Source organism: Aulonocara stuartgranti (genome assembly GCF_965226115.1).
Source record: "Aulonocara stuartgranti genome assembly, chromosome: 7".
NCBI lineage: Eukaryota > Metazoa > Chordata > Actinopteri > Cichliformes > Cichlidae > Aulonocara > Aulonocara stuartgranti.
Window position 1 is genome coordinate 3,527,987 of NC_138945.1, and position 12,014 is coordinate 3,540,000.

At 42.8% G+C, this 12,014-nt stretch overlaps 1 protein-coding gene and 1 long non-coding RNA gene across 9 annotated transcripts in view; both read left to right on the forward strand.

The window, feature by feature from the left end:
- Window positions 1-1,406: 1,406 nt before the first annotated feature.
- LOC309712065 (E3 ubiquitin/ISG15 ligase TRIM25-like) lies at window positions 1,407-7,499 on the forward strand. The gene is made up of 2 exons (XM_082542647.1): window positions 1,407-1,457; window positions 4,692-7,499. Exon 2 carries the CDS (start codon window positions 4,699-4,701, stop codon window positions 6,289-6,291), a length of 1,593 nt encoding a protein of 530 aa, XP_082398773.1. The 5' UTR covers window positions 1,407-1,457; window positions 4,692-4,698; the 3' UTR covers window positions 6,292-7,499.
- Window positions 7,500-8,488: 989 nt separating this feature from the next.
- Window positions 8,489-12,014, forward strand: part of LOC309711598 — a 4,598-nt gene continuing 1,072 nt past the window's right edge. For 3 of the 8 annotated variants that reach the window (XR_014278030.1, XR_014278031.1, XR_014278034.1), the window contains exons 1-4: window positions 8,704-8,981; window positions 10,697-11,061; window positions 11,244-11,461; window positions 11,937-12,014. The exon at window positions 11,937-12,014 is cut by the window's right edge and continues 53 nt beyond it. This is a non-coding gene — a long non-coding RNA (uncharacterized lncRNA). The other 5 variants (XR_014278027.1, XR_014278028.1, XR_014278029.1 and 2 more) reach the window with 5 other exon arrangements.

Genomic DNA, 12,014 nt, shown 5'->3' on the forward strand with positions numbered 1-12,014 from the left:
TGAGTGACCTGCTGGTTTTTGTCCATAAAACTACTCGTCTAAGATTACCACAAAGTAAAAGATCTCTCAGCAAAATTATGCAACATTTTAGTCACTATTGCCCCGATCAACTCAGTGAGCTGGGATTTTTTATTCTCAACATGAACTACTGTTACAGCAACAGACACGGACTACTGGTGTCCCACAACAACTCAATGTCCACTATGTGAAGGAGCCAAACACAGGCCTGCTCCTCTCGTTAACTGAGATAAACTGCTGGCATATTGGTTTTACATCAGTGTCTCCTGGTGGACACACAGCATTGTTTAAATTTGAGTCATTGTTGACCTTAGCCATGTTTTTAGTCTTCTGAGAGCACTGAAGCTTCTTTCAGCCTCAGTACCTGCGTTTTATCCTCAGATTAAAATTATTATTCTGTGCTTGATGTGCCTCACCTTTGGCCCTGGCTCTTCCCCTCCCTCTGACTGCACTAGGACATATTGCCACCTGATAAAATGATACATTGATTCGTGCCATATAAAAAGTGAGACATGTCAATTCAGATTCTTTGACAAATATACACTAATGAATCAATTTACGTCAGCAGCCTAACAATTGTCATGATAATAAATACTAGTTAATCTATAGCACCAAACCATCAGTCAGTCACCTGTGACCTCGCCTCTTCACCTCTGAGCTACAACATGGCAGAGCTGCCTCTGTCACCTGATGAATAACAGTGAGACATTCCACATACATGCAGTCACACATGTGCTTCAAATACAGTCATGAACCATCAAGTCATCCTCCAATTCCACCTGTGATCTTGTGTCACCATTACTCTCTGAGCTTTGTGTTGGTTCTTCTGTCACCTGACAAATAGGACATACATGACAATAAGAATAAAATGTGGAGCTGCTCAGTGTTTCTGTCACTTTGTGCAGATCTTGACTCATCAGTAATGTTTGTAGGCTGAGTGCATTTTTAAAACAATTTGTGCAAACTGCACTACAAGGTGGAATATTTGCAAAATCATAACTACCTCATGATATATTGTCTCAAAAATGAACCCTATGAATATGTCAGTACCATTAGGATGAAATTATTGTGTCACCAACATTTTAACGTTAGACATATAATTCTAACAGCCTCTGTAAACTAATATCCCGGCTCGCTCGAGGCTGCCGTTTTCTCTGACACTTTCAATCAAAATTAGAAATGCTGCTCTGAGACTGAGAGAAATAATAGTGCTGCATGTGGTGCAGTTAGTTTCCAAAATACTTTTTCCATGCCAGCCTAAGAAAATTTCTCTAGATCTGCCCCTGCACAGAGCTGGATTAATCGGCTGTAAGAGGAGAAGAGCTTCAACGTCATGTTCCTGAAATGAAACTGAGGGTTTATCAGACCAACAGGTGGCTGCAGACAAGTGTCTCTGTCAGTCAGAGAGACTTTCTCAGCAAAGCCTCTACAGAACAGCGGTGAGTGCAGCAGATTCAATTTAAGGAAAGCAAAGGTGGGAAAATTATAAAAAATTAGAATTTTGTACAATTTTCAGGTATCTGTACTTGACTTGAGTGTTTTTTGATGCGTGCCATAGTCAGGGGTTCAAAGTGGGACAGTGTTTTTTGTTTGTTTGTTTTTCTGTTGACGCAAACACCGGAACAACTGCATGTGTCCATAAGTTACGGTATTTCAGCATCGAGCTAGCCCTACTGAAGAAGAGTGCACATGAGGGAATTACTTTCTTTTTAAGTGGCAGGTAATTTCAAATACAACGTTTCTATTGTAAGAAGTGTCACCTGGCAGTTTGCTGCCTTCTGTCGTGTGATTGGCAGAGGAGCTTTAAAAAGGTAGTGGGTGTGTGAGGTGAGGTCAGCTCTCCTCTGTGGGAATGATTTTCAATAAGACACTTCTGTTGTTTGATTCAGATTATTTAGTATTGTAGCTGCTCATGTTTAATTAGTCTGTTTAACATTTGTATTGTATCCCATCAGTTATAATTGTTCTTGCACAGCTCTCTTTATCCAACGTCTTTTATCACAACAGTGGTCACAAACTGTGTGGTTTTTCCGAACAGCAACACGCTAATTGTATCTACCTTAAATACATTCCCAGAAACACACCAAACTGTAAAATACAAAAGGTGACCCCTATTTGTACACATAAGGTAACAACACAAAAAAATGGCCCCTACAGGTCCAGCTGCTGTATTTCACAGGGAGAGAAAAGAAATAGAACTAACTTCTTTCAGAGATGGAGAAAGAAGAAGAGAGGTAGATTTAAAGGGAAGGACTGCTCAGTGAGGTTTGATTAACTGGAAATTTAAAGCTTACATGTAAGTCCTCATGTTTTTAAATCAGATATTGTGTCAAGTCATGATAAATAGGTTTGTTTGCGGCCATCTGCTGCACATGCTCCACCAAGGTGTCACTATAGATCAGGGGTCCCCAATTCCAGTCCACGAGGGCCGGTGTCCTGCAGGTTTTAGATGTGTCCTTGATCCATCACAGCTGATTTAAATGGATAAATGACCTGTTCAACATGTCTTGAAGTTCTCCAGAGGCCTGGTATTGAACTAATCATGTGATTCAGGTGTGTTGACCCAGGGTGAGATCTAAAACCTGCAGGGACACTGGCCCTCGTGGACTGGGATTGGGGACCCCTGCTATAGATGATCCCATCATCCAAGTAGGCAGCAGCATATGCAGCATGCAGCCACAGCGCCCAGTGCATGAGGCGCTGGAATGTGGCCGAGGCTCTGAACAAGCCGAATGGAATTGTATTGAACTGGTACAGAGTGGAGAATGCCGTTTTTCCTTGGACTCTGCAGACAAGGGAACCTGCCAGTAGCCCTTGGTTAAATCCAGTGTCCAACTGGTCAAGGAGTTCATTGACCCGTGGCATGGGATATGCATCACAGCGTGACACTTCATTTACTTTGCAATAGTCTACACAGAACCGTGTAGACCCATCGTTCTTCACCACAAGAACGATGGGGTTACATCGACTCTTTTATTATTCCCATTCTTAGCATTTCAACCAATTCCCTTTGCCTTTTATGTTCAGGAAGCCTGTAGGGCCATGAACATGCCAGGCTGCATCTCAAAATGATTATTATTCAGCTGCTCCACCAGCCCGTCAGTTTGAGGGTGGTAGACGTTGGGCCCAGTCAATTTATTGCTCAATAACTCGCACAGATCCTTCAGTGTGCAAGACTTTAACAACGTGCCCTGGTCAGTCAATATTTCTTTCGGAATACCGACTCGGGAGATGACCTGAAACAGTGCCTGCACCACACTCTTTGCAGAAATTGCAGTGGCACTGCTCCAGGGTATTGCATTGCACAATCCACCAGAACTAATACAAAGCGATAGGCGTGTGCATTCTGAGAAAATGGCCCGATGAGGTCCATGCCGATGCGCTAAAATGGGATCTCCATTAATGGGAGTGGGTGCAAAGGTGCTTTTGGTATGGCCGGCTGGTTAACAAGTTAACATTCTGGACAGGATGCGCACCAGCAGCGCACATCTGCTTGGATTCCAAGCCAATAAAATCGGGTCATTATTCACTCCAGAGTCTTGTCATATCCCGTATGCTCTGCCATGGTGTATAGTGAGCCGCCTGGAAAATAATTTCTTGGCGGCTTTGTGACACCAACAACTGGGTGTGTTTCACAACTCACTCGATATAACCTATCTTTCCACAATACGAAGCGCAGGTAGGTCCACACGGCTTCAGGGCACACCACATGACCATCAATGTCTACCACTTGGTCGAAGGCTGAGCGTAGGGTGTCATCACGAGACTGCTCCAGTGGGAAATCTCCCATGGTGGGAATTTCCAGAGATGATGGGACCTCACTCGAAAGGCCCACCCCGGCCCAGTAGGTCCAGCATGGCCCAGCAGACAGTTCCCCCGCGACGTCGGCGGCAGACTCGGTCCCGCAGTCTGAGCCTCTCCCGCCAGTATTGGTAGTAGTGGTGGCGCCCACTCCGCCAGAGGCCACTGTCATGCCTCTGCAGTGGCCTGGAAGGTCTCCAGGAAGACCTGGGGATTGTCCCCTTCCCCCATCCTGTGCATCAGCACCGTCAGTTGAAAGGGGGTGCAGCGACACCGCAGCCCAGACCAGCTGTGAGGTGTGGTTCCTCCCCTAGGAACCACACCTCACAGCGTGAGACTCCCCAAAAGTTGATTCTGTTCATCTGGACGTTTTCAGTGGGAGAAACGTTTCGTCACTCATCCAAGTGACTGAAACCAGCCCACTGAAGGAACAATGGGCTGGGAGGTCAGTTCCTTCATCATTATTATGATGATCGTTAAAATGCAAATTCTCGTGACTATTAGTCAACAACCACTGGTCAATGGCCATGAGTCCCATTCACAGAGAGTTGGGGAACGGCTGCAATCACAGCATTGTAAGATCATGACAGATGTACCCTTAGGCCCCTCCTCGATTTAGAGATGGTCGTTCCCTGTTCGTATAAATGGCCTCCTGGACTCTGACAACAGTACTTAAACTTTTACTAGATTACTTTTTTTTAACAGTAGTATTTGTACTTCTACTTCCAAAATTAGAGGTGAATAGGAGGAAGAAAACATAACAAAGAAATCAAGTAAATTATAGCCTCCACACATTGTCTGACTTTTGTGAGCTGAATTATTGAACGATAATGCAGTTACAGTTTTTCCTTTCTCTCCATTTATCCCCCCAGTGTGGACATGTCTGCTGCCAGCTGTCTGCTGTCTGAGGACCAGTTTCTGTGCTGCATTTGTCTGGAAGTGTTCACAGATCCAGTCAGTACACCATGTGGACACAACTTCTGCAAGAACTGCATCACTCAGCACTGGAACAGCAGTCCTCTGTGTGAGTGCCCCATCTGTAAAAGGAAGTATTACACAAGACCCGAGCTCCATGTCAATACTTTCATCTCTGAGATGGCTGCTCAGTTCAAGCTGTCAGCTCAGCAGGAAGCCAGCAGCAGCAGCAGCAGCAGCAGCAGCACGAGGAGATCAGAGCAACAGTCTGCTAAACCAGGAGAAGTTCTCTGTGATGTTTGTACTGGGACCAAACTGAAGGCTCTGAAGTCCTGTCTGGTGTGTCTGACCTCCTACTGTGAGACTCACCTGCAGCCTCATCAGACTGTTTCAGGCCTAAAGAGACATCAGCTGATCGACCCTGTTAAGAGCCTGGAACGAAGGATATGTTCAAAACATGATAAACCGCTGGAGATGTTCTGCAAGACCGATCAGATGTGTGTCTGTGTTGTGTGCTCTGTTTCAGACCACAAGTGCCATGATGTTGTTCCTCTGAAAGAGGAATACAAAGTGAAGAAGGCAGGGCTGGTGAAGACACAGGCTGAAATTCAAGGAATGATCCTGAAGAGACTGGAGAAGATTCAAGAGGTTAAACGCTCTGTGCAGCTCAGTAAGGAAGAGGCAGACAGAGAGCTGGAGGGGGGTGTTCAGTTCTTTGTTGATTTGATGGAGTCTATAGAGAGAGGTCTGAATGAGCTGACAGAGGCGGTAAAAGAGAAGCAGAGAACAGCAGAGAAACAGGCTGCAGACGTCATCAAGGAGCTCGAGCAGGAAATCTTTGAGCTGACGAAGAGAAGCTCTGAGATGGAGCAACTCTCCAGCTCAGAAGACCACCTCCAGTTCATCCACAACTTCTCTTCTGTGAAAGCTGTTCCACCCACTAAAGACTGGACCAACACCAGTATCCATCCACCTTCATATGAAGGGATGGTGGTGAGAGCTGTGAGTCAGGTGGAGAAGAAGCTGAATGACCAGATGAAGAGTCTGTTTGAGGACGAGCTGAAGAGAGTCCAGTGGTACAGATGTTATGCCATGCTTGATCCTGATACGGTTCACCCCAGACCCCCCCAGTATAAAGGGAATGATTGTAGATGTGTGTTATCAAATCTGGGTTACTCTTCTGGAAGATTTTATTTTGAGGTCAAGGTTGACAAGTGGTCTACGTGGACTTTAGGAGTGACCAGGAAGGATAATGTGAAAGGACAAGTCCAGCTGAGTTCTAGCAACGGTTTCTGGACTTTATGTTTGTGCTCTGATGGGTATGTAGTTTCCACGGAGCCGGCAGTCCACCTGTCCCTGAGGTCGAAGCCTGTGAAGGTGGGCGTGTACGTCCACTACGACGAGGGTCTGGTCTGCTTTTATGACGTCAGCACTGCAGCTCTTATCTACTCCTTCTCTGACTGCTCCTTCACTGAGAAGCTCTACCTGTTCTTCAGTCCCTGTTCCAATGATGGTAATAACATCCACACTGGTGGGTTCGGCTGCGTAATACAATAACCAGAATGATAATGATGTGCACACCTTTTTCATATTTATCAACTTTTTCAAGATTTTGTGTCATAATCTTTTTTTATGATGTACAAGCAGTTCCTTTAAGCTCCTAAGACCCAAACTCCATCATGGCATTAATTTTGAATTTCTCTTTGCTATTTAGGTCTGTGAAGGTTCTCAGTCATCCAGGTCATCGTAGTCAAAGGAGCTTGCAAAGAAAAGCGTCTGGACTTCTTTAAGTTGCTTGAAGACGTTTCACCTCTCATCCGAGAAGCTTCTTCAGTTCTAAGGTCAAATGGTGGAGAGTCCCAGATGGGACGTCTTCAAGCAACTTAAAGAAGTCCAGACGCTTTTCTTTGCAAGCTCCTTTGACCCTTTGCTATTTAGGGTGATTGGGACCTGATGAATGTAAAATAAAGAAATACGTGATTTTTTCTTTTAGCCTGATTTTTGTTTTTGAGGAAAATGAGATCCACATATGAGGACATTTAAATTTCGATAGAACAGTTGCAGTATCACGGCCTTGTAAGTGGACATCTGGCCCTTGTAGAGCAAAATAAGGTATTTTGAATGGTAAATGGTAAATGGCCTGTATTTGTATAATTCAATTCAGTTCAGTTTTATTTATATAGCGCCAAATCACAACAAAAGTCGCCTCAAGGCACTTTACTTAGTCCCTAAGGACCCCAAAGCGCTTTACACATTCAGTCATCCACCCATTCACACACACATTCACACACTGGTGATGGCAGCTACATTGTAGCCACAGCTGCCCTGGGGCACACTGACAGAGGCGAGGCTGCCGGACACTGGCGCCACCGGACCCTAGACGACCCAAAATGTGATGTCCACATATGTAGACACCAGATCCTAGGAAGTTAAAACTGTTTAAACATCACAGAAAAGGGAAAAGTGGAAAAAATATGGATTCTTTGTGTGTGTGTGTGTGTGTGTGTGTGTGTGTGTGTGTGTGTGTGTGTGTGTAAATAATCGAAGCCAGAGTTTTGAATTTCTGTAGAATCTGAATCTTTGATTATTATTCTATGTTCTGTTTGGTTCTTAGTTTATTATTTACTTAATTGTCCCGTCCTGTTCATGTATATGTTGAGGTTTGTGATCTGGGAGAAGCAAATAAAAAGAATTGCTTTGTTTCAGCAACTCTTGATGAAGTTTCTTGTACTCAATAACTGCAAATAAAATGTCCTTTTGCAAGGGAAGAAGTTGTAAGAAAGTCTGTTTGCAGCACTTCTGTTCCAGCCATCACAGATAAATAAATTCAGTGGCGATCAAGAAATGGAACTGGAAGCACAAAAATGGTTAAGCTACAAACCAGAACACAAATAACATTTACCAGCATCCACAGCATCCTCTGAACTGGCACATTACAAACACTAAAGGAAAAGCAAACTGTCAGAAACTTTGTTCCAAAGATTTTAGTGCTTTAAAATGGTTTTTATGACAAGTTTGTGCTTTTCTGAAAATGTGTACAATTAAAATTTTATAAAAGTCATGATAGTTTTATTTGACTGTTAGTTTTGATTATGTACAGTGCTGAGGAACTTTATCAGACCAAGGGTTTTTAAATCGGCCAAAAAAAAACTGTTTAAAAGAAGAAAACTGTTTGGCAAATAAACAGAATTCACATTTTTATACTAAAATCTGAGCCATCACTCACCGTACAGCCTTATCATTTTGTATAAGTAGATGGGTTCTTTGGCCAGCTGAATGACCATGAACCTAAAAGTATTTCATGTATTTAATTGTAAACATTGTTTTGTCTTTGTTGCTGTTGTGTCATTTTTCCTTTCACATATTTTCCTATAAAAGCAACGCGGTGGTGATGTCAGGAGGATTGGTTATCCACAGGAACACCACACACTTGACCATCAGTTGATCAAAAGGAAGAAGACGTTCAATGAACGCAAAGGTGTGCCAAAGACTCACAGGATTTATCTGTACAGTGAACTTGAGATGACCACCAACACTGGCATACACATTCACAGTGTGTATCAGTGTTGTTGAAGTGTGAAGATGTGGTTCAAGGGTCAATATTTACCAATAAACGTAAACAATGAATTTTCATCAAAGAATCATGTTGTCATAAAACCTTGAGATATTTGTAAGGAGAAAGGATTTCTTCATGTTTTGAGGAAGTGCTGAAGACTGAAGTGACAACACGTTCTCACTCCCAACTCGTCAAACGTGTGACGCATGGTCAGGCTCCCTCTGCTTCACTTATGGACGCGCAGGGTACCCCTCTGCGTCGGGAATTGACGTGAAGGGTCCTCCGATTGAAGAGATTGCCGCGGAAGTGCCTGTTGTCGGTATATTTAGACATTTTCCAAATCACATTGTAGTGACGTATACAGAACACAATAAATTATATAATGTAAACAACTACCTGAAAAACAGGTAGAACGATACTTTTGTATGGTTTATTGCATTTATGGAGGGAGTGATGTATGCTGGGTAATGGCACAGCTAGCTACTGGGTGACTTTATTCACCCGCTTCGGCTGTTATCAGTCCATACAATGGGCGTTATTAGCACAAATCAGTCCCATAGATATGGGCCATCTCCTGCTAGATTGTTCAGAAGGTTGTTCTCATCCATCCAGGTGGAGGATCACTAACAGGAGCGTGGAAGACTCCAGAATCCACTCTGGCTGGAATCCGGTGGATATGCAGTGTGTACAGGTAAGACCATTTACACGGACAGCATTTATAGAATGACTATTAAAAGTCAGCGAGTGTCAGTAATGTTAATGTGGTTATGTTAGTAATACACCGAGTGCTAATATAAGAGCGTTAAGATGCATTTGTAGATGTTATTACGTGTTTTACCGTCTTTATGGTGCTAGCTTAAAGTTACGGTGTAAACGTTAGCTTATATTGGAGGAAAGTGTTACTGGTTAAACGATGTTAGCACAGAAATATTAGTTTCTGTCATGACTGATGAAGTTACTAGTTGATAAAGTTTCCAGTAAAGTGTTTAATCGCAGCCACAGACTGACAGCAAATATCTCGATTAGCTTCAGTGCATCTGTAATAAATATGTGCAAGTTTCAGTGCTTCGTTTAAACTGTATGATACTTATACTGACCCAGGGTCAGTGTAAAATACAATCCTAGCTGTGTGAACAAAGCCTGGCTCCTTTAATCCTGCATGACAAACCTCAGGATGCAGGCTATTATTACTCTTTCCTGCTGGCACACCTGTCACACCTGAGAGTCAGCTAGAAACGTACAGTGACGTGGACATCATGCAAAGACTGCCAGACTCTGTAATACTGCAAATGATCAGTGACTCAAGTTAACACTAAACTTTAAACAGTACCTCTGTGTCTCTGTGTGCTGAACATTTAGGATTGAGTCAGGCTGCATCAGCTGAAGCTGTTATTTGTATATATCAGTATTTTTTATTCAGGTGTGGGGAAAATACGTAAGACTGCAGTGAAGCGATGCACCAGATTAATCCCTGGCCAAAGGTATCGTACTTAAATCAGACTACTGATCCAGCCACATCAGCCTTTTGTGAGGTCTGTTTAAAGTAGACTAAAAGTGAACTGCAGGTTCCTGAGTGGTGGACTGTGAGCACAGAAACACATGTTCATACATACAGCTGCAGCAAACTTACATTAATTTTAAATAGATTTGTTACTCTCGTGTCTGTCTCTGTGTTAGTCCTCTGACAGACTGGTGACCTGTCCAGGTGTGCTCTACCTATGACTACTGGGACAGGCTCTAGCCTCTGTAATAGAAATTTTCTGTTATTCTCATTTAAAGTATTTAAGTGCTTATGCATATGCTTAGTTGTGACACTGTTACTGTTCAGTGAAAGTTTCTAAAACTAGATGAACTTACTTCAGCGTCAGCAGTTTGAGAAAACAACTCCCTTTACAGGTGCTGATAAGGCCACAAAACAGCATAACCATTGATCCGTTGAAGTGTGGTACGATCCGTTTGTAACTTCCTCCCTCTTCCTTGGAATGCATAAAGGAGGAGGAGCACCACTTCTGTGGCAGCGCTGACATGACTGAACTGTGATGTTTGATGTGTGTTGGCGCAGTAATAAATAGCTTGATCACAGCTCTTTCTGTGTTGCAGACTTTATTTAAAAAATTCCACGACACCTCCCACCCTCCCACTGTGAACCTGAATTGAATATTCAGAAGACATTTCTTTAAATAGTTCTACAAATCGGAGCTGTTGGTGTGTCCTTGGATTGTGTGGTAATAATATTAGAGCCTGCAATCTTTCTTACTGAATCTCTACTATGAGTCATGTTACCTGAGATTAATTCAATGTTTACCTGTCAGCCTGGACAAATGTGCTGTGTGAAGGAAATTAAATTAAATCAGATCTGAACTGCTGCTACTTTTTGTTATTTTAATTCTCTTTTCTGTTTTCCAGAACAGTTCTCCACAGTCGCTGTCCACATGGGTCAGTGGGACCAAGAAGCACTCTGCTAATGTGTGGACTCTGACCAGCAACATCCAGCAAGACCCAGACAGCGTTTTCTCTCTCCCAGCTGGAGTTTTTGTTTGTCTGTGACTGGAGAGTCAGATTTTTGTTGAGCTTCACACTTGCAGACCTAAGTCAGTTTGCAGAGATCCCTCCCACCCTGGTTTTTATGTGCTAGATTTCTTATCTGAAACAGTAATATTTCAGTGACTGCTGCTTATACCACAGGTTAATACACGCTACTGATCCCTGATGGGAGAATCATAAATTTTGGCAGCAAAGAAGCCTGGTGGATGTTTGTTTACAGTCTGATGGTGGGACATCATGCTCTGCATCGTCAAAGTTTGCCTCCTCATTATTATTCATACCCAGTAATGTGAAGTATGCTTATATCTACTATAACTGAACCAACCTGGTGCTCTTCATTTATGGAGGCTGTTGAGTCTGAATGTTGGATGTTGTGTATCTCGTGTTCTCTGGGCTTTGTTGCCCTCAGTCTTTTCGCAGGATCAGAAAACAAAACCAGGAGGCGCGTAAATGTTTCTTCTCCATGATGTTTCTTCAAATGTTTCTTCTGGATGATGATAAGACTGTGACACGGGATGCCACCTTTGGTCTTGTGATGAAGCAAAGCTCAGGAAGAAGTGTGATTAAATGGTACCCACATGTTGAGAAGGATGTACAGGGGCACCTGCAGCCAAATCCAAGCCTCAGGTTAGTTGTAGTTGCAGAACGCTATAGGACTGAGACAGCTGAGGCATCAAATGTTTGATTAAACGGATGAAAAAGAGAAGTTTCTTCCCTATAATTATCACTTCTTAAAATCTGTAGCAACTTCAAGTCTGTCAGCGTGCTGAGCATGCTCAGAATGTGACAATATATTTTTGTTCAATATTTAATTTCTTTTAGTTGCAATTGTTAAATGAAAAAAAATATATATATCCTTATAATTTAGCAAACTAATTTATCAAAAAATATATACATATATCTGTATTAGTTTTAATGAATTAATTTGACACCTGTATTGAAAATACCATATTGTATTCATACAGAATCAGTTTGGTATCATTGTTTGTCTGATTGCTGAAACTAAGAGCTACTTTGATCTGTTTAGATCTAAAGTATCCAAAGTTGAGCTCTGATGTTTCTTCACCCCTGTGTGTGATATGTGATTCCTACATGCTGGCAGAGCAGAGCAGCAGTTTGTGCTCACAGATGGTGACGGTGTGGAGAGATGGTGGTGTTTCCTCAGAAGAACCAGCAGAGT